Source organism: Fistularia commersonii, chromosome 16 (genome assembly GCF_037954325.1).
Source record: "Fistularia commersonii isolate RoL2024-O1a breed Wild chromosome 16, RoL_Fcom_v1.0, whole genome shotgun sequence".
In the NCBI taxonomy this organism is placed as follows: domain Eukaryota; kingdom Metazoa; phylum Chordata; class Actinopteri; order Syngnathiformes; family Fistulariidae; genus Fistularia; species Fistularia commersonii.
Window position 1 is genome coordinate 18,615,901 of NC_141299.1, and position 23,541 is coordinate 18,639,441.

The 23,541-nt window shown below is 47.2% G+C and overlaps 1 protein-coding gene across 1 annotated transcript in view; it reads right to left on the bottom strand.

Annotated features, from left to right (window-relative positions):
• The window catches only part of hmcn1 (hemicentin 1), an 88,320-nt gene extending 83,336 nt beyond the window's left edge, over window positions 1-4,984 (bottom strand). The window contains exon 1 of the mRNA XM_086162317.1: window positions 4,801-4,984. Coding sequence (XP_086018443.1) covers window positions 4,801-4,915 — 115 coding nt within the window. The 5' untranslated portion in view covers window positions 4,916-4,984. The remainder of the gene's footprint in view (window positions 1-4,800) is intronic.
• Between the last annotated feature and the right edge of the window lie 18,557 nt (window positions 4,985-23,541).

Below are 23,541 nucleotides of genomic sequence, written 5' to 3' on the forward strand. Positions count from 1 at the left end.
CTGACTGACTGTGTTTTTTTTCGGTGTTTTACTGGGGAAATTCTAATTATGCATGCCCAAAACACACAAACTAAGCCCAGATGCAGTCGACCACACATGGACGCGCACCCACGGGTCCCAGGATGTGATTTTGGACCCCGTGCCGTTTCGTTAAAGGGAGTCCCAAACCCAAGGCTTTAGAAAGGAGACTATCACAGTTGCCTTCTAACAAATCCCTGCGTCAAGGTCCAGAGACAGACACAAAAAAATACATCATCCATTAAAATGAACTTCTCTGGACAGATCCAGCGGGTCCATTGAACGCAGATATGGTACTTTGTGGAGGACGATACATCCTACGGGAAACTGATCGCTGGCAGTTTGGCCAGTGTGAAAAAAATTGGATTTTGAAAGCCAAGCGGGGGGGGGATTCTCAATACACGTGAAATAAGTTGGTAAACACTTCAGGGGTGGCCTCCGCCCCAGAACCAAAGAGAGGCCGCGTCGTGATTCACGGCTTTCCCCTGCGTAGCCCACTTAAAGCAGGCAGCAGAGGCCACAGGCAACCCGACCTGCAACCTTTCGGCCTCTAACTCCTTAAGCACTCGTCGGGAACGGGCATTTTTTCTGGGGTTGCACGCCGTGCAGGCCTCTGCGTCAATCAAACACCTGGAAGCCCTTGTTGTTTTCTCCTGTCAACTGTTTTGCAGTTTTTCACGCTATTCCTCGGCACAAGGAGACAGGAGCAAGACTGATTGGATTTGGTCCGAGTCACACCAGCCTTTCAGGCTTCCAGACAAAATGTCAGACGTCACACAACGGCACCAGTCAGAGGCTTCCAAGGGTTTCAACCAAAACCTACACTATCGACTGATGAAGAAAACACGGGTGACGTAATGAGGTCTGGAGGACTCTGGAAGCACGACGGAAGAAAACGAAAGCCGGAGGTTAATTTGCAGAGTTTTCCCGGGGGTTCCGCATCAGCCATCGGGTCAGGCCCGGGAGAAAACAGGGATCGTCTGATTGATGTCACCGCTCTAGTATTTCAACGCTGACACAAAACCTGGAGTTGGACCGGAGCGGGTGGGGTTCGCAGTCCAACAACACTCAGCCGCAGTGCACGACAACGGCTCCTGTCGGCGTCGTGACGGCTACGACCGCTGATTGAGTTGGACGCCCCGGAGCTTGATTACCTTCAGACTGCAAACATTTGAAAGGGGAAACGGTGCGGAATCCCGGTTAAAACACCGGCCGCCCCGGTCGCCAGGCGGCGTATTCCAGGTTCGGTTCAATTAGAACACCAAGCACAGATGCACGCCGAAGTCCGTCGTGCGACTCTCCTCTAATTCTCCAAATCCTGCACCTCTTTGCTTTGACATTCCTGCCTAATGGCATCATTATTGACTCTGTCCGGCTAAATACAGACTCCTTGTAATCTCACTAGGGCGGAGCGGGTCGGGCAGGAAAACAAAGGAAAGGGGACGGTGGAAAAGGATGTCGAGCACCGACAAAAGGCGCTCTGAGATGAGAGCCTTTGATCAGGGGGAGGTGGATGCTAATGCTATACCGTCATCTTCTCCTCAATCCACACCTGGGGGCCTATCTCCTTCTGACTGAGCGCAAGCGGTAGAACAAGCCTGGCGAGGCAGGTCCTCAGCTTAGCAAATCACGGCCGACACGAATCCCAGATAGCAACGCGGGGTCACCGGTGAACCCCCCTCCACCGGGCCGAGAGTAACCGGAACAAAGCGTCCACAACGCGACCTGCTTCACGCTGGGGCGCCGACCGCTCAGTCTGGAGCAAACACCTCAATTAGTGGCAACTAAAGCCGGTGTCATCGATCACCTCCTCGGCCGAGATCAGCAGATAACGGATTACGGGAGATGAATAAACTATGCTGATTTATGCTAATCGGTCGCGAAACACGCGCTCTTTTCAAGAAGACATTTAGCGGATGGGATGTTTGCAGCAAGGACCGGTTTCAGACCGGCATCATGTAATTCGTTTGGTCCCTTCACGCTGGCCGACGAGGGGTTTCTCGTGTTCTCTCGGCGGGCGCGCAGATGGACCAGAACACCGAGGTGTTTGGTGTGTGAGGCCGCTTGACCTCGTGAACCTTTGAGTAGCTCGCAAAGAAATAATGAGGCCCACCTCCGACGCTGCATCCTCCTCTGCCTACGTGTCCGCCGCCAGTCCGGCTTTTACACAAGTCTTCAGCTGTATATATTTACTCACTTATTCTTCTTCTGCGGTCAAAAGCAGTTACGAACAAGCCTCGTCTGAACCTCCTCGTTTCCACATCACACTATTAACTGCATGAAATGCTCATTTTTGAACAGCACTGTAAAATTTACAAGGACCAGCATGTTTGTGCAGCCTAAACGGAGAAAGAGAGACGGAGGCGCGGCGAAGAACAACGGCATCGGCCGTAAATCCTCAAATGAAAGAGTATTTTCGCAACACGCCGTTGACTTGAAGCTTAAAACATCACTTTCAAGCCGTGTCAGAATGCGGTACAAGCCATCACCCCGAAGACGGAGGCTTCAGAGGGGAAGCATCGGCGTTCACAGCTGTTGTTTCAATGCCAATGCCCCATTTTAAAAAAAAAAAACAAAAAAAAAACCAACTTTGCTCCAAATTGGAGAGTAACCGGAGGTCTTCGCTGAAGCAGATTCACGCACAACCTCTGCGCCCCGGCTAAATGACTCGTGAAGTATCCTTTTGATTTTCTTTTTTTTTTTTTCCCTGCAGGATGGAGGGGCGGCGGGGGAGCGGGAGGGGGGCAGGAGGGGGGGGCACTTCCTGACCCGGCTTCCCGGCCTGACCCCAATATCCAGGCATCCTCCTGACACTGGCTTGACACACACGCACACAAGGGTGAGCGCACAACGCAGGGTGAGCGACGTCGCAAAGACACACTTGAATGTTTACCGTGTCAGATTGCGGCGCTAAAAAAAAAAGGGAAGTTCGGGCGTCTGATTTAAAAGCAGCCAAATCAAACAGGAGAGTTATCCTGCGTTATCCTTCCGGATCAGATGTAAGAGGAGAAAACGGATCTAAGTGGAACTGAAAGGCAGCCTAAATGAAGGTCCTGGGGGATAACGCAAACCATCCCCTCCGAGGCTCTGGGTTGGTGCTTCGGAGGACAGAGAACCGGCGGTGCGAGGAAACGTCGAAGGCGCAGCGTTAATCGTTCCTCCGCTTCCCCGAGGCCTTTCGGAGCGCGCTCAAACATCCTCATAAACCTCTTCGGGGCTGCAAATGAACGAGGCTTCGCCGGCGAGGAGTTAGTAAAGACAAGTCGTCAACTAGTCTTTCTTACGACCGGGCAAAACCCCACAACTACTTCCTTGTCCAGATAACATGAGATAAAGCGTTTACGGGTCACGACCGAGAGCTTTCCCCGAACGAGTGCGTCGGAGCTCCTCTTCCCCCGACGAGCGACCCTGGAACCCGTTTCCTTTTCTTTTTGCGTGTTTATTCTGCTCATATCTAACCCCAAATATGATTATTATTCTAGTCACAGAGCTGACCGCCAGGAGAAATGTTTGAGGCGCAGGGCTTCGGAGGAGCCCGTGACGCGCTGGAACCGAGCAGAGGAGAACAAACATCTGGAATAGGAATCCATCTCTTCGACGTGCAGATCACCTCTGTTTATTCATCTCTCAGATCTCTTGGACGGAGAGGCCTTTGCGACTGTTAAGCGCATTAAGGGGGGCTAGAGTTTCAAATATGTAATTTTAGATCTAAACTATCACCAGGAAACTTTTTGAGCAAAAAATATATTTATGTAAAATATTTGCAGAATATCCGGCACATGCATGAACACACACACACACACAAACACACACACACACACACACACACACACACACACACACACAGGTAAACAGATGCATTTGTTTGCATGTGTTCGTGCATCAGTGTAAATATTAAGAAAATAAATCCCTTTTGCCACTCTTACGTCTGTTGTTACGACAAAACCTAAAACGTGTGGCTTTTTGGGCAAACAATACGACGCTCTACGGAGCTTAAGGTTTGCGAGCAAATGTGAAAACACAAACAAACGCATCGAGCACAGGACCTCCGGGCGTCCGCAGCAAGCATTCCTGGATGGCTTGGTTTTAGTTGCGCGGTCAGTCGGATCTGACAGTCCGAGGGTTCGTCTCGCGTCCTCGTTCTGTTGTCGCAGGGGAGGGGAGGCCGCGGGCCACTTCTCACCTCGCCATCAGCACACAAAACCCCCGAGACGTTTGAAAGCCAATGGGTGAGCGGCTTTCGGCTCACGGAGAGCCGAACTTAACCCGAAACTCAGGCTGCAACGCTTGACAAGATCCGTAACCCAAATTGTCGCGTCCTCATGAACTAACCTTGACTTTACCGTCCTTATTTCTCAACATTTGGATTAAATATAGGTGTTTCAGGTCATGCGTCCGTGCACCTATGACCTTTACAGCCTGGACGCCTGGACGTCAGGTGCTGAGAATGAGAGAGCGCCTTGATGATTATCATCAAGCTGCACGCAAACCTAAAGCCGCACACTAAACCCGGCGGAATGCTAATGATAGTGACCGCCAGGCTGAACATCTGTGTGCAGAGACCCAAATCCCCCCTCTGGAGGTGTGAGGGACATTAGGCCTTCGAAGGCTGGGTTGTGAGCAAACTTTGACATTTCTCACATTTCCCAGCGCTTCCCTTTGTTTAGTATTTCAAAGCCGAGGGTGCGGATCATGAGAAAACCCTGTGAGAAACCCGTGAAGCCCAAAAGCCAAGCACAATGAGAAGCCCATCTGTGGAATTAGAGCTTTTCTTCTGGTTACCTGGGTCGTGGAAAGGGACCAGGGCAAAGTTGTACAGGGGTCTCTTCGGCCTACTCAGGGATGTTTCCAAGATTTTGGAGGCGCCCTCGATGACCTGGACCAGGTCGTCGTACATGGAGCCGGTCACGTCGAACACAAAGGCGAGGGTGGACGCGCCCTCCGGGATGTCCTCCGCGACGGCCGAGCCCGCCACGGACGCCGCGAGGAAGAGCCACACGAACCGGGTGCCCATCTCAGACGCAGACGAATGCTGGAGCAGAGTCGTGGGTCGCCTTGTCCTGTCCGCTCAAAAGCTCAGGGTGAATTCCCTCTATCGGGCAGAGACATCGGGCTCCCAAAGGTTGTGTTTGGCTGCAAAAAGTGTCGGGACGAGGCGCAGCATCCAGGCAGGGACGCGGATCCCCCGGCTTCCCTGCGCCCTTGCGCCGCGATGTCTTTTTACGCAGAGGTTTGCGCCTTTCACCGCCACCCGAGCCTTTTGCCAGACGTCTCTGCAGCCTGGTGCGGGTTCAGCTCTGTCATACAAAGACAACCTCTCAGCTGAGCAGAAGAGGAGGAAAACATAAGCCTCCGAGACGCGAACGACCCCACGCCGAGCAGCTGCGCGCTGATTGGCCGCGGTGTTTGGTGACTTCGGTAAACCTCCGTGCGTATCAGGCAGCTTTGCAGCTCATCGTCACACGTAATGACCTGCACAGTTTGTCAAGGAGCAAACGGCCGAAACTTCAACACGCAACGCGAAGAAACCGTGGAGAAATCGGGGAAGTTGAACTTCCATCGAGAGTCGAACATGAATGGGAGTCCCGGCAGAGCCGGGCGGTCAGCTGCACTCTGACGCCATCAAGGGGTCGCACTACACCTGACGCAGCTTTGCACCTTTCGCCTCCTCGAGGGGCCACACGCCTCACCTTTGGGGAGAGTTGTCTTCGCATCTCTGGATGAAACCCTAACCAAGCATTTAAAAACCAAGACGATCATCCAAACAAGTGGCAAGACGGCTCTGGTAAATGGAAGGCGAAACACAAAGAGAGGAAGAACTTATTGCACGGGAGCGGTTCATCGTGTCTTTGTAGACCCAGAAAAAGCAAAAGGACACGGTGCCGAGAGGACCTGTAGGCCTGTATGAGGACGTCTGGACGGACAGATGCAGTTTAGACCGGTGCTCTCCTCCAACGGAATCAAAGATTTTTCCGACTAGTGTTGTTTAGCGAGACACTGAACCCCTAACTGCTCCCCTGGTGCTGGTTAGGGTTAGGGTTGGGATTAGGGTTAAGGTTAGGGTTAGGGTTAGGGTTGAGGTTAGGGTTAGGGTTAGGGTTAGGGTTAGGGTTAGGGTTAAGGTTAGGGACGGCAGCCTACTGCTCATGGTTCATTCATGATGGGTTAAATTCAGAGAACTAATTCTAAATTATTATTCTTACTAATATTGTTGTTGTTGTTGTTGTTGTTGCAGATGACATTGTGGTTTGTAAGGAGAGCAGATAACAGGTGGAGGAACATCTAGAGAGGTGGAGGTCTGCTCTGGAAAGGAGAGGAATGAAGTAGTTGCAGCAAGACAGAATATATGTGTGTGAATGAGAGGAACCCGGGTGGAACAGTGAGGCAACAGGGAGTGGAGATCAAGAAGGTGGAGGATTTCAAGTACTTAGGGTCAACAGTCCAGAGCGTAGGAGAGTGTGGAGAAGAGGTGAAGAGACGGGTTCAAGGAAAGGTGGACCAGACAGTGGTGAGATCATAGCACTGAGGAAAAGACAAGAAGCAGAGCTGGTAGCAGAGAAGAAGATGTCGAGGTTCTCTTTGGGAGTAACCAGGATGGAGAAGATCAGGAAGGAGGCCATCAGAGGGACGGCACAGATTAGATGATCGCCAGACTGTCATGGTTTGGTCATCTACAGACGAGGAAAAGTGAACCTACTGAAGCATGCTGAGGTTGAAACGGCCAGGCAGGAGGCCCAGAGGAGGACCAGAGAGGAGATTTATGGATGTAGTGAAGGAATACATGATGTTAGTTGGTAGGAAACAAAGCGAAGGGTTACATGAGGGGGGTTGATTCGCTGAGATAGAACATGGGGGCGTTGTGAAGCTGAGTTTGGGTTTAACCATCACCACAGAGAAGCCATATCAGTAACACCAGAGGAGAAAACATCTTGTGATTTTATAAAAACATGACGGCAAGAGCATAAGAAAAAACAATGCAACCAAGACCACATGATGGATGGATGGATGGATGGATGGATGGATGGATGGATGGATGGATGGATGGATGGATTGGATAATGAGGGTGACAATTTGTAGATCTGCAGTAGAAGCAGTTGTACTCATTTCAATATACTGACATCCTTATTTTCCAAGGTTATGTTTTAGAGTTTGCTTTTAGGAGGAAATAAAAATGTATGTATATTTGATCCAGATGACCGGCTGCTTCCCAGAAGAAAAGAAGAGTCAATAATGCAGAATAGAAATATACTTTCAAAGCTTTCATCAACCCTTCAAAAATCATAATTTTGAAGCACTAATTTTTTAAGGAACATTTTATTTCCAAACAAATGCTGCCAACACTCAAATTTTGTGCGCAATGTGACATGTGCCACTAGAGGACGCTGTTGCACCACTGATATTATACCGTAGTACTATGTGTGCTGTATTTCGGGATTCCATTTACTTCCGGAATACTACTACTACTACTACTACTACTACTAATAATGATAATTATAATAATAATAATGATAATAATAATAATAATAATAATAATAATAATAATAATAATAATAATAATAATAACAATAATAATAATAATGTATCCTTTATCAATCCCTGCAGGGGAAATTCATTCTCTGCATTTAACCCATCATGGATGAGCCATGAGCAGGAGGCTTCCAGGGGAGCAGTCAGCGCTTCAGTGTGTTGCTCAACAACACTTGGACACCCGGGGAGAAGCTAGGAATCCAACCAGGAATGCTCGCTTCCAAAGATGATCGTTCGACCTCCTGCGCCACGCCGCCCATTCATTCCAACACAATGCACATAATGAAAGTCTTTGACATTGCTGTTATTTTCTACTGATTTTATTTTTATCGAGAGCTTTATTTTTTCGAGACATTAATTGTGACGATCTGCTGTGAGATGATATTTTGAGCCTCTGAGGACAGCTGGGAAAGTGGCAGCATCATTAAGTACCACCAGAAAAAGTCACAAAGTGTACACATATATTCTTATTTCCTCCTATAAGCAAAACTCCAAAAACATGGAAATAAGGATGTCAATATATTGATATGGGTACAACTGCTACTGCAGAGCTACAAATTGTGTCCACCTGTCCTCATTATCCATTCAATCCATCCATCCATCAAGCTATCCATCCATCCATCCAGTGGTCTCGGTTCCTGATGTTCTTGCCGTCACGTTTATTGAAAGTGTCACTTCAGGATTTGTTTTGAAGGCAAACCTGCATGGTAATATTCAAATAAAGTAAAAACCCAAACACTTTGAGAGAATTTTGCATGGCAAACAAATAGGGAATTTTATAAAAAAAAAAAAATTGGCACATCGAGCATGCAGGCCGTGATTACACAACACACATCCCAACATAAATAAGTCATATCGCTCCCAGACTAAAATAACAGGAGTTCGAGGCACATCCTGTTCTGGGCAAGCTTATACAAGAAAAATAATAAAAGGATTGTTAAGGCGCTCGCTGCCATGTTTACCGACGGAGCTGCGTGTCATCTTATCTACACAAGTGTCCTTGTTTTCCATTATGTGGGCAAGCTGACTAATCTCCAAGCAATCTGAAGAGGTATGAAGTGTCAAAACGCAGCGGTGCCACGCGCCCTTCCCGGACAGAGTTAAGATGGAGGGCATAGCGTGCTACAGACTAATTCGCTGTCAAGAGGTTGGACTTGAAAAGTTTTTTTCCCTTTCAGAGTGGCTGCGTTCCGCATGCTCTCGCTTTCTTCCTCTGTATATAAACATCAGAACGAACAGTGTATCTTGTCCTTTACGCCGACATCAAATCTGGAGTCTCAAAAGGTCCTTGGAGGGTACATTTAGGAGCGAGAGGACTTGGAGAAATGCGAAACGTGGCCGAAAATAGGCCTGTAAATCCCTTCCGTTCGGTGCGTGGAGTTCAACCTGCCCCCATGTCCCTGGTGAGCACGTCTTCACGGACGGCCTAAAGATGGCTGATGAGGCAGATTGGGGATCCGAAGGGACCAGCAAATTCGAGGCGAGTGCGGGACTGCCGTTGCGAGTTTTCTATTCTTTCTTTTCTGCTGCCGCTGGTTTGGCAACGCTGGCTGTTTTGCCTTCAATGGCAGCGGCAACAGAAAGGACCAGCCGAACCCCGCGCAGCATTCTCAGAACCACATTCTTCATATGCCAGGAGTGTGTCAGAGCCACAGGTGAGGGAGGCAACTGGCAAGCGTGTGTGTGTGTGTGTGTGTGTGTGTGTGTGTGTGTGGGTGGCAACATTGTTTATTTAGCAATATTCAGACTTCCAAAAGGAGGTCGACGGCAAGGCGTAGTGTCAATGTGGGATCAGTAGAAGAGAATAATAAACCGTCAACGCTCCTGTTAGCAGACAGATCTAATAATGCCACTCTTTGGTCTATAAAAACTGATTTTTATAACACGCGGGAAACAGTATGCTGAATTTCTGGGCACGAAGCTCGAAGGACTGCACAGTGTAGAAAAACCAGAGCCCCAACCACAACACAATTCTCCGAAGCAGTCGTAAAGGAAGTTCTCGTTCGACAGGTTCTTGTAGAGTCTTCCTCTGAGAACACAAAGCGCACTCCAGGTGTGTGTTTTTATTGTAAACAGCCTCCTGCTTACTCTGTACTTCTGGTCCTGCGGTATAAAGATGACTTTTTCTCCAATATTTGGCCTGATATGACACAGCTGTCATGCTGTGTTGTTTCGGTAGCAAATGAGGGCCGCTGAACTCTCCGTCACAATTTCACGATCCAATTTACAACTGCACAACCTGCAATACAACGGCTCCACGTAGTAGCTACATCCTGCGCTGCCGCAGAACTTTTACTCAAGGTATGCGACCATTCAGCTCTCCTGCAGAAAAAGGTTACAAAGACAGTAGAGCGAAATGGCTCCTGCATGCACAGGCAAATGTGTGATACGCACAAAGCTGCGTGCCCACATTGTGACATACTGAAAGAAGAAAGACGGGTCAGCGCAGAACCTTCATTAGCCCTCTCCTAGAGATGACCTCTGACCTTCAGGCCAGGGAGGGGAGTCATTAGCTGCAGACAAAGGTTGTCACGGTGACACCGACCACCTTGTGTCTCTGCTGTGAGACGGTAAAAACAGGAACACATCCCTGACTCTGGGAAATCACTCGCAAACCAACCGCCTATTCTAGCAAGACTCATATTCATACATACTGGAGGTTGCGGTGGTTGAGGCGATACGCCCTGCGTGGCCGACAACCCCTCCCCTTCACACACGTGTTGCTGTTGCCATGTCTTGTGCTGCTTATGCGCTGAAGAGTTTTTCCTAATCCCACACTGTGCCCCCCTGCAGGAGCCCCGTTTGGGAATGGCTTTTTTTCCCTCATCTTCCCGCTTGTTCTCCTTTCCTTTCTTTCTTAAGATGGCGCCGGAAGACGGCAGCCTGATTCAGCTGCTCGCCTGCTGCTGGAGCACATAAATTTCCCCTTGGGGATCAATAAAGTACTCTTTCAGTCATTCATTTATTATCTGTACCACCTATCCTGCACTCAGGATGGAAGGCGGCCGCAGCCAGTCCAAGCTGTGACGGGCCCAGACGGGGGGTTCGCCCTGGACCGGTCGCAGGTCCACATATGGAGACAAACAGCAATTATCTCACGCCTTCAAACCTCACATTGAAACGTCACGCAGGGACATACGGCCATTCACCCTCTCGTTCACACCGGACAATTTCGGGTGTCCAGTGAACCTCCTGCATGTTTTTGGACGGTGGAAGGAAATACAGAAACCCTCTCGGTGTGAGGAGGGAGCTCTAACCGCTGCCGCTCCGTCCTCGGTGCCCCGTGACTCATACCAATGCTGTCCGACAAGACATTTTCTATGTGTGTTTGAACAAATGTTAGTGAAAATGGGACCCAAACGCCTCAAACACAGGGAGGAGCTTGAGGTTGCTGGTAAACGCTGCCAAACCAGATCGCTGGCAAACACACAGAGACGAGGCGAATTCAGGCGGGAAACAAATCCCGGCGTTCCAAGAGAAAATAAACAATCCAGAGGGGACGGTGACAGCGCGGGGAAAAATGTCTGTGGATTCCCTGTCGTAGCCAAGGCCATGAGATTTGGAGAGAGACGTCTTCTGTGCGGTTCTATTTTTTTTTTTCATTCGGTTATTCTTTGTTGTTAAATGTCATCGAGTTCAGGAAAAGTTCAGGCAAAAGATTATGATGTGTTTGACTTTGTCCCTGTCTCAGCAAAACTCCGCATCACAAATCCGACTCTCTCTCTCAAACTGTCTCTGGATTTCAGTGGAAAAAGCGAGCAGATTCTCAGCATCAACGCAGTTTTGGAAAGGTCGGATGAGCACGCGGGGACGGGGCCTTTGTGCGCTCCTGGCGGTGGGGACAGGCGTGGCTTTTGTGCAAAAACCCCTCCCTCTCTCAAACATGATCCACATGATACATCAACACCATCCATCCAGTAAGGCAACCAGAAAGGCCGCCCTGGGGCCGGGCACTTTGTTGCCCAACACACTAATCCCAGGGCTTACTTCCTCTCATCTCTGTAAAGTCCATCTTTTGTTGTGAACACAACTCATCTGGCCAATGAAGCTCATTGGTCATGTGTGCGCGCGCACACACACACACACACACACACACCCACTCACACACACACTCACACACACACACACACACACATGCTTTGTGATCTCCCACCATTCTCTCTTTTCATCTGTCCCTGCCACTCTGGGACTCTCGCTTTCACAAACACATGTCATACAGTGCGGACGAGGGGAACCACGCGAATACCAGCAGACAATTGTACACAAATAATCGTCCTCATTCTCTCACTTTCCTCTGCCCCGCCCCCTTGACCTTCAGTAACACACACACACACACACACACACACACACACACACACACACACACACACACATACACAAACACATACACACTGCTACACACATTTTGCATTCTACCAGAGGTTGGTTAATGATTAAAATTGAGTGTGTCACGAGTAAAAGGTTGAAATTGTCTTATGTCACCCTTTCAAAGCAGCTGAAATTCTGAAGCAAGTTTCAGCTTACCCCTTTCCGTGGAACTGTGTGTGTGTGTGTGTGTGTGTGTGTGTGTGTGTGTGTGTGTGTGTGTGTGTTGTGTGTGTGTTTAAAGGTGAACGAGATACAGGAAAGTGAGAGAAATGTGAATGGTGCCAGAGCCAAGCCTCTGCACTCCAGTAGCACAAGGACAACACGTCTGACACGTAGCAGCCACCTTCGGCTTGTTCTCATGAAAACACATCCGTTCAGCCCGGCTCTTTACTCCTGTCAGATATTTCGTTGCCATCATAATATTCATATAAGCACAAAAAAAAAAAAAAAAATGAAGCCTAGATATTGATCTTCTTACTGATGTCTTTATCATAAGATGTCGCTATTTTGCAAAGGGAACAGCCTCCGAAGGACCTCATGAATGAGGTTTCAGTAAAAACAGCATGACTCCTGTCACGGCGCTACCATTCCACAGAGTTTATAATGACCAGAGCACCATTTGCGTGACAACGCTGGAGCATATTAAAACATTTTAATCGCTGTTTGATTATTAAAGAACATCCTTTCATCTGTCCTGGTTTGAAATCGTGTTTTCAGGGGACGACGGTTTTAGTCGCAAACCCCAGGACGAAACCTAACCAGTTGATGATTTGTGTGCCCAGGAAAGGGAGTAAAAAGCAATGTTACATTGTTGTTTGCTCATCTACAGTGCAATGATCATATTCCAGAAAACCTGAAATATTCGCTTCCGCGTAGATGACAGAGGTCAGAGGCGGCAGGGGAACTGAGGACTGATGGATCGAGCATAAAAATCCCATCGGAATGGATCGGGTCTAATCCCGCTCTGAAAACGGACGGACGTTAATACCAAAACTGTGAGGAGGACAAGAAAGTGTCCATTTCACAAAGCGATATCCGCATCTCTGCGAGGGGAATCCAGGTCAGTCATATGACTCTCTATCGGGGTCATTACAGCTTCCCCTTGTCACCACTTTGTTCAACGGGCCAATCGAACCCTGGCAACCGCGACAGTCTGTGTGTCAGTGACGTCCGTAACAACAGTGCAGAAAGAGAAGTTACTCGATTACATTTCTCTCTCTCAGCTTCTTCGCCAATGATTTGACACACACACACCATAGGGCGCACATTTGTAACGCACGTGTGTGTTTAAGTGTCCCTGGATATCAGAGGACAGAAGATGAAAAAATAATGCCAGCCGTGGAATAATGCAACAGCAGAAGGATGCTGGGATGATGGAAAGTGAGAGGGGATTAAAACCGAAGAGCACAACGTAATAGCTGGCTGAACAGGGAAATGGAGTGGGCCGACAGACACTAAGGATCAGCGCATTATGCAACAAATACACTGTCTGTCTTTTCCACTCTAGCTTTTACTTCTCCTATTTATGTTTTCTATTTAATCCCATGCATCAGCAGAGAGGCGGCAAGAAGCCCCAACTTGGTTTTCACGCACACAGATAGACGTGAGTGATATTATGGGAAAGACGGTGTTAGCTTTCCCGGCCAACCTTTTTCTCAAAACACACTCCCGATCTTATCCGAACAGAAGAATTTCTGCCATAATAACTTTTGATAAAAAAAAAAAAGGAAAGAAAAGAACTCCCCTGACTGACGTGTCCTGAACGTGTGTGTGTGTGTGTGTGTGTGTGTGTCTGTGTGTGTGTGCCAGAACTCTACCTCTTCAAGCCCTTTCCCAAAACACTAGTGGGAGAAAATAGATGGGTTTCATCGGTACGTCTGACTTCCCATGGCTTTGAGGAAGCTGACGGATGTTTATCTTATATAAGCGCGAGCAAAAATGTGGAGGCCGTGGATTTCGTGGATGTTTACACTTAAATAGAAAAAGGAATTCCATCAGACTTCTATCCAATGAGAATGAAGCCACCTGTGCCAATAGACAGTCAGCCCTAAGCTTCATTCATTCATTCATTCAACATCTAAACCTCTCATCCTGCTCTCAGGGTGGTGGAAGTATTGGAGTCTCACCCCGGACCGACATACAACCATTCATTCCCATCATACAGAGACATGAAGCCATTCACCCTCTCATTCATACGTCTCACGGAAACATACAACCAGACATGACGAGAACCTGTCCCATCTTTTTTTTTTTTTTTTTTGGCAAGATGGCGGGCGGGAGGACGCTGGCGCATTTGGCTGCCGCTTCCCGCTCTCCTTCCAATCAACCAAACCAAAGACAAAGGCTCACCTGGACAATCTCCAGCAAGCTACCAAACTAGCTTGCCGACCTGAGCAGGCTGGTTCGCTAGCTAGCCTCTCAAAACTCCAGATTCCGACGGTGACCTGAGCAGGCTGGCTGGCTGGCTAGCTAGCCGGCTAGCCTTTCGAAACTCCGGATCCCGATGGCGCCTAGCAAGACGGCATTTCCATCGGCCGAAATCTTCTTGCTCCTCCTGCTCCACCATCTCTCCCTCCACCAAAAATCCATCTCCGACATCCAGCTCCAACACTTGCCTCCTCACAGCAGCACGACACTCAGCTGCACACCGGCGAAGCCCCTCCAGCTTGTCCCTGGACTGGCGCTCATCGCCACACTCTCCAATTTGGACTTCTTCCCAATAATTCTGTGTATGTTCTGTTCCCTCTGTTTTTTTTTTTTTACTTGTGAAGCGTCTTTGAGTGTCATGAAAAGCGCTATAAAAATCCCATGTATTATTATTATTATTATTATCTTGCTGTGAGGTGGAAGCACTCGCAGCTGCACCACCGGGCCACTCTTACGTTCTTTTTTTCTTTAAATAAATATTCCATATATTTAGGGTCTATGTTAAGTTGGTCCTGATGATATACCCATGGTGGTATGGAAGTGTATGGGTGAGGCAGTCTACGGATGCAGTATTTGCGTTGAGAATGCCAATAGAGATGTACAGAAAAGGCCAGAGGGAGCTGCATTGTGTTTTTGCAGACCGAGAAAAAACATATGACAAGGTGCCAAGAGAGGAGCTCTGGTATTGTATGAGGAAGTCTGGAGTGGCAGAGAAGTATGTAAGACTGGTGCAGGACATGTATGCTAGCTGTGAGACAGTGGTGAGGTGTGCTGTAGGAGTAACAGAGAAGTTCAAGGTGGAGGTGGGACTCCATCAGGGATCAGCCCTGAGCCCCTTCTTGTTCGCAATGGTGATGGACAGGCTGACAGATGAGGTTAGACAGGAATCCCCATGGACCATGATGTTTGCAGATGACATCTGTAGTCAGAGCAGAGAACAGGTGGAAGAACATCTAGAGAGATGGAGGTATGCTCTGGAAAGAAGAATGAAGTTTAGTCGCAGCAAGACAGGGTGAATGAGAAGAGCCCGGGTGGAACGGTGAGGCTACAGGGTGTGGGAGTTAGGTGCAGTGAGGTTCATGGCTGCTGAGGCACTGACGTCATCACAGTCAGACTTACAAACATATGAACCCTAAAGAGTAGCTTAATCACCATTTTATTGGCAGCAGTTGATGCGTTTTGTTTAAAATATCTTATCAACATTCTTTACATATACAAACCGTAGCATAGAAAAACGCACATTTAAAAAACGTCATTATGTCTTACCTTTACTTATAAATGAAGTCCACGCGCCTCTCCTTCTGAAGAAAAGCATTGGTAACTTGCTTGCAGAAATCGTCCTTGTCTTTCTTTAGTTTTAAAAGTCTGTCTGTCTCAATAGAAATCACTGCCAGTGAAGACAGTCGTCCTTGATCGGTCCTGTTCTGACTGTATGTTTTTAGTCTTTTCGGTGCGGAGAATGAATCTCTCGGTTTTCCTTTAGCTTAGCATTGTGGATGCTGATGTTGACTCTTTGCTGTTCATTCAAAGCCAAATCTATCCTGGACATCCCGAATGTTTTTAGTGCGATTTGACTTTAAATGTGAGTCGCCGACCGCTCATGACTGATTGGGCTTCTTTGCAGATTCTTCAGGTCACACTATCCCATTTGACTCCAGACATTGTCAGAAGTTGAGAAAAGAATGCAGGAAAAGCAGAAAAGGCGCTTTCTTGCTGGACATCCACACAGCAGCCTTTTCCTGTGTTCTACTACATTTGAAAAGATAGAGTCTTCCGTCTCCTAGTCTGAGGCAAATCCATTAGCGCCGGCGTCGGTCTTCCCTCACTTATTATCTCCTGCTTCGACTTAAAGTCCTGTTTAGAAAATTCTTTCCGTTTAGCTATGTAATCCTCCATTTTGGAAATAAAGCCGAGCAAGAGGAAAAAATTCCCAGATGGCTGCACTTGACTTGCTAACTGTTTACAGTATCTTGCTATTGCAAATTCTATTATTCTTCAGCCGAGTACTAAAAAGGATCAGCGGCGCCCCCTACCATGAGGCACCGTCACTGCGTGCCTCACTTTGTGTGTCTTCGCTGCTGCTTTACGATCGCTCGGCACGAGAAACACGTTTCAGTTGTTGACGAAAAAAATTATACACATCAGCTAAAGTGTGGAAATTGAGTGCATATATTAGTGCTTGAGGTGTTTGAAAATTTTAACAGTGACATCCAAAGAGACCGCAATACGGTCTCAGCCGCATAGCATGGCAGGCAGCAGAATCATTGCGCAATCCATTGCGGCTCTGCTGGCTGCCGTGTCACTTCACGGCTCCTCTTCATATTTAAGCGCTAAATGGGATTTTTTTTTTCAGCGATTTTGAAAAAAAATGACTAAAAATGGTGAAGTTAGGTGGAAAATAACTTCATAGTACAAATCACTGAATAAATATAACCATTTAATTTATTTTTTCATTTTACATTTTTTTCTTCCCATGATGCCACGTGAGACCCGGCTTCACCTGCCTCTACTGACTGCATGTCACTGGGGTGTGGAGATCAAGAAGTTGGAGCATTTCAAGTACTTAAGGTCAACAGTCCAGGGCGTAAGAGGGTGTGGAAAAGAAACAGGTTCAAGCAGGTTGGAATGGGTGGAGAAAAGTGTCAAGGGTACGAAGAGATAGAAGAACATCAGCCAGAAGGAAAGGAAAGCTGGAGGAGACGGTGGTGAGATGATCTATAAACACTGACAGTGGTCAAAAGACAGCAGGCAGAGATGAAGGTGTCAGAGATGAAGATGTCGAGTTTCCCTGATCCTGGATAGGATAAGGAGGGACGGCACATGGTAGATGCTTTGGAGAGAAGGTCAGAGAAGGCAGATGGTTGGATAATGTACAGAAGAGGGATGGTGAATATATTGGTAGACGGATGCTGGAATTGGACCACAGAGAAGGTTTATGGACATAGCGAGAGAGAGGATATGAAGTTAGTTGGTGTGAGAAAGGAGGATCCAGACAACAGGGTTAGATGGAGAAGGTGGATTCGCTGTGGAGACCCCCTAAGGGAAAAGCCCAACAGAAAAGAAGAAGTTACCAGTAAGGCCTACCTTCAGGATATACAGTATATTCAAACTATGGCATCAGCACCGCGCCAGTAGGCAAGGACTGTGACCGCAGAGGTTACACAAAGCACGTCATCAAAACGAATATCAACACTACAGGGCCAGCTGGGATATCTGATAATAATTAAACTATTTTGCCTTTTCTAAAAAAACATGTAATGACAGCGTTTATCATTCATGATGTTTTTTGGACATGCTTTACACTCATCCCTTTATTTCCTAGTCTGATAAATACCACAATGTCAGTGAGCCTAGAAACATGGAACACACAAACTAGCAAAGTGTACAGCAGACACTCACGCCTGTGTTTTCCGTTATTAATGTACTTCAGCGTGGAAATGGGATGTTGGCTTGTGGGCAGATTTATCTGAAGGAGGCACATTGACAAGGTCACCGCAGCTGTTGCTGTTTTGCAGTGTGTGAGTGAATGTATGTGTGTGTGTGTGTGTGTGTGTGTGTGTGTGTGTGTGTGTGTGTGTGTGTGCAGTGTGTGTGTGTGTGTGTGTGCATGCCACTGCACAGGTCTAATTTTATTCATAACTTTATGAGTATTTTCACATGTCCTCAGCTTCGACGTCTGACATTAACCCTAACCCAAGTCACAGCTCCATGGCTGTGTACTGAATGATGTATTTATATTTTTCAACAACCTGTTCTCTGCATTTCTATGCAAAAAAATCAAAAAAACAAAACAAAAAAAAAACATATAAAAGGCAAAGATGGTGCAAAGAGTCCATTTAAGTGAAGTGCTGCAAGTGCAAAAATTCATACCTGGACTATTTAAAAATCAATCTCTTTTAATGCAACAAGTCTTTGTATTTGTGGACATGTTGGGATTAGTCAAACAGCAATACAAGGGCTAGAACTTTGATTTGTGGCGGCCGTGTTTGCTCAATGTTCAGAGTTTATCTCTAATTAGTTGCACCAACTCGGGATCTCTTTGTCCAAATATACAAAAGAGCACTTGTGTCAGGCGCACTGATGACGCCTTTGCTGCTGTTCCAAATTCAATCTTAGTTATTAGAACTTTCATTCATTCATTCATTCATTATCTATACAGCTTGTCTGGCACTTGGTCATGGGGGGGCCGAAGCCGATCCCAGGGTTAACTGGGAGAGAGGTTCACCCTGGAGCAATTGCCAGAAGGTCACAAGAGCACATGAAGAGACTTACAACCATTCAACCTCGCATTCACAGTTCGGTCAATTCGGAGTCTCCAGCGAAGCGCCCCAAGCAGGGACCTTCTCGCTGTGAGGCGTTGACCTGCCCGTTTACCTTATCTCCCGCCAAGTGTCAGATAAGATTTGGTTAGGGTTAGATTGCCGGTACAGACAAAGAAGTAACGGCTGATCCCGGGGACAGTGAGACTTTCTCCCAAGATGCATCGCGAGAACTGCACTTCAGCAAAATTCAGAGTGAATGAAAAACAGTTTACATTTGTAGCAAATTGTTTTTTCCCTCCGGCTGCTGCAAACAAGGAACCACAACTGCGGGCTGTGGTCACGAACACAGTGGCGTCCGCTGAGTCGTCGTAGTTCACAGGTTCAGACTTAAATTGAACAACGCATGTATTGTTCTGCTTTCTCTAATTGTGGTGTCTGTGTGAAAAACACACAGATCGTCGTCATGTGCAAAGAAAAGATAACCAGCGTGACTTAGAAAGCATCGTATTTCTGGTTGGTTTCAGCGCCGAAACCCGCAGCCGCGCAGCCTGCTTGTGTCTTCTTTCTGTTTGACACAAAAACAACTCGGACCTTTCAAGGAAGGCTGAAGGAAGAATCCCTGAAAGTCAGTGCTTGTTTTTGTCCAAAACACATGATCTTGGTCAAAATATCAAGACACTGCTGCCGGGGTCGTGACACGGCCTCAACATCGGCGCTTTATCTGATGCTGCGGCGTGACTGTGTCTAGAAAAAGTAAACGTATCACTCTGATGATACCCTCAACACACGGCTCCAGCTGCAGTATTTTGGTTACATCATGCGTTTCTGCGAGTGCACAAAAGACCAAACATCCTAATTCTATTCACTGGCTGCAGGCGCAGTTGCTTGGGTGAGCGTCATCATCGGATCACATTCAGTCTTAGCCGACACCATATTTGTCCTGCGTCTTGGTGACAACCGCAAGTGTCAAGACAGGAATTCCTGTTGCTACAAATCACAAGCACAGATGAACAGGCTGCCGTTTGTGTTTGAGATGAGATAATGGTGAGCTGCATTGTTACATTATAATCAGCTGTGGCTGCGCGAAGAGAAACAAGCACAAATCAAATATCTGTCTTACTGGTAGACTAAGACAAGATGCTGTCAATGAAATAGCTTTGCTCTCCAACATACAATACCGAGGAAGTGTAACTATCCTAAATGTGAAGCTTGTTGTGCCATCACAAATTTTTATATTTTTGTGTTCTTTGCAACCGGGGATGTGCGATGTTTCCAGATCTAGAGGTAAATATTATGGTCCGCCACGGCAAAATGAACCTGCTGGTATTTGGTGTTGGTGCCACGACAAAACACATCCTGAGCTAAAACATGAAAACAGAACCCTCTTCAAATAACAGGAAATCCCATCTTCTCGCATTCATACGTTAACGATAAGCACGTCGGGGAGATGTTTATTTTGTGACCGACTGAGCTGAGAATGCAAAATCAATCAATGCCTCCACTGTTTTGCCAAACACAGGCAGGATTATTTGCATTGTTGAGCCTAATATTTAGAATGGCTTGAAATGTAACTTACATAAATACATATATCACAAACTGCATAATAGCACAGCTTAGCAGTGACAACGACATTGAACAATAGTAGGCATTGTATAAGAGCTCACAAATAGCCATCACCATGCATTAATGCCCTGTAACGTCATGCTGTGTCGCTTGTAAACTAGGGCTCTGGGGATGATAAGCACGCTAGTTATTGCAGGTTTCCAGACGGTGTTTGGCCTTAAAAGATAAAACGCAGCTTGAAGAAGACCGTGTTTGGATTCACTGGTGATGCTGAGAAACTGGGTTAGCCCGCTTTGACAGATCACTATCTGTTCCCGTCCAGAAGCCCACGAGCTTTGAACGAGGGTCGTAAGACCACGTGCAACCCTTTCTGTTGTTAATCAGTACAAAACCTGAATTGTGGCGCCTGACGTCAGTTCCTGCACCTGCGGTCTACTTTGCGACACAAATGCGACTCTTCCACTTTAACTGAGCGATCAAGTTGGAAAACGTGTGTACAGAACTCTCGATATTGTGATCTTGGCAGCGCTGCCAGGGAAATATATGCCTCGCTTGCACTACTGCTACGGCACCCATGAGTAGCCTTTCACATTCTGACACAACTGGATAGATACGATTTCCTGTGCTGAAGTACATTTGTTAAATATTAAACTGACTGAGTAAAATACTGGCGATAGCAAAGATGAGAGTGTTTGATTGTGATAGCATCCAATACTTGCCTTGCGATAACCCCCTCCGGATCAAAAAAAAAAAAAGAAATTTATTGCTCTCCTTGAAGTGCTTGTCAGCATTACTTTACGCAATATAATATAATAATTATTCAGCACTCATTTGGGCGGCAACGAGACACTCCCCCCCCCAGAGCAGCGTAAAACAAATAACATATACCCATATTTCTTTTTTTTTCCCCATTTTATGTAAGTTTATATTTCTACTCCAGCCCATTTCAGTATCTCCGCTAGACCAATGTTTAAGTGAAGGTGTCAGAGTTCATGATATTAAGCTCCTGAAAGCGCTGGGTGAAGAGCTGGCACAGATCATCAGATACTGTTTTTATCGGCAGCCGGCAGCCGTCCTGGGTTAACCATGAGATGTTAATATTCTCATTTGGGCAGACGGAAACTGAGCAGGCCTGCAGGCAAAGTTAATATTTAAAAGTACGAAAGAACCGTTTGTGACTTTACTCATATGACAACAATACGAACAATGTTCTTGTATGACGGCAGTTAAAGTTGATTTTGCTCAGTGGGCGAGGAAGCTCACCATTCAGTGGATATCTTCGGTGGTTCGCTCGTGAAATCAGCTAAAATGCTGAAAACACAGATGACAAAGCATTTTTAATCTTCATGTCACAGCCAGGGCATCGAGGGGATCCGGTTTGGAGGCCACAGGATCCGGCCTCTGCTTTTTGCAGATGATGTGGTTCTGGGTGGGGGTCTGCGTCCCCAGCCTCACCTATGGTCACGAGCTGTGGTTGGTGACCGAAAGAACCGGATCGCAGATACAAGCGTCCGAAATTAGTTTCCTCCGCGGGGTGGCCGACTCTCCCTCAGAGATAGGGTAAGAAGTTGGGTCATCCGGGAGTAGAGCTCGCAGTAGAGCCGCTTCTCCTCCGCATAGAGGAGTCAGATGAGGTGGCTTGGACATCTGGTCAGGATGCCTCCTGGGCAGGGGGGTATTCTGGGCATGACAATCGAGGAGGAGACCACAGGGAAGACCTAGGACACGCTGGAGCGACTATGTCTCCAGGCTGGCCTGGGAACCATCTGGCGGGGGAGAAGGGGGTCTGGGCCTCTCTGCTCGGGCTTCTGCCCCTGTGACCCGACTCCAGATTAATGGGAGAAGATAGATGGATGGGTGGATGGACACAGAATACTCGCCCGCTGGCTTCATGGCCTGCTCTCTGGAGCGACGCGGCAGTTAAAAGTGCGGCGATCGGGATGATTTGTACCAAAAATAATGGATGTTAGCAGACAAATATGTTGAGGCACATGTATATTCTTGATCATCTGTGGCCTCCTGTCCCAACCACTGACTGGATGATAAGAGATGATGTAATTACTGCTCATATTTTACCTTGTACATGACGTCATGGATCACATCATTAGTATTATTTGCTTCTGGCACTCGGCACTGCATACGGGTTTATCTGAGATAATCCAGTTTGAACAGTTGGAGGGAAGACAGAGGATCCCATTTGAAGACAGATTTGGATTTAAACAAGGGCTCTGTGGTAAAAAGAACGCATATGTTTCAAATAAATAAAAACATTGAAAAGAATCCTCAGTACATCAATTTAATGGCAGGAAAGGAACGCTCTTTATATTAACAGGACATCAAAAATAGCTAAATTAGAGATTTACTCAGGGAAAGAGAGGAAGTGTTAGAAGCTGCCAAGTACTGGAATTATCTGAGACTGAACATTATCACATGGACATCCCGATGTTGTTCTAGGTCAACAGCATGAAAAACGTATGTTATACTTTATTATGTACATGTCATGGAATCATTGGATTTACAAGACAGAAGGCAGAGCTGGAGGTAGTCGAGGTGAAGATGTTGACATTCTCTTGACACATATGTGATAAAAGAGAGTCAGCCAGAATGAAAAGAAAGGTGGAGGAGACGGAGGTGAGAGCAGCGTAGAGGTTGTCTTTGAGAGTGAAGAGCACGGAGCGGGTCAGGAGAGAGTCCATCTGAGGGACAGCGCTCGTTAGATGTTCTGGAGATAAACTCAGACTGAGATGGTTTGGAGGCAGGAGGTCTACAGGAATGCCAGCAAGGAGGTTAATGGATGGAGGAAAATTATTTTGGACGTACAGACAAAAGCGCTAACTTTCCTGTCAAAAAAGAGAAATGTAAGGTGGGGCAGGCGCAGTCCCCTTTACATTTATTCTGCACTCAAGCGTTTGACCTTATCTTTTTTAATGTTCAAAGTTCTGCTGTTTTAGACCAATTTTTTTTTAAAAAAAGGGTTTTGAGTACAAAGAAAACTTTTCTGCATATTCCTGAAGTCTGACTACACGGTCTTCTCTTCGATCACAGCGCAGATGACCTGAGAGATCCCTGAGGAGACGGGAGGTTTCAGACGCCTGGCTCACTTCATCTCTCTTTTGCATGAATGCAAACGCTCTCTGCTGCAGCACGCCCCTAACAACGCCAGTCCGGGCCCGCTAAATGCTGTCTCGCCCGCTTTACAGTCCAAAAACATGCAGGAGGTTCATTGGAGACCCCAAAGTGTCCAGACTTGTGAATGAGGGAGGGAATAGTTGTATGTCTCCATACGTAGCCCAGTGGACCGGCCCAGGGTGAAACCCTGGGATGGGCTGTAGCCCCCTCACAACCTCGAGTGCAGGACAAGCGCTGTAGATAATGA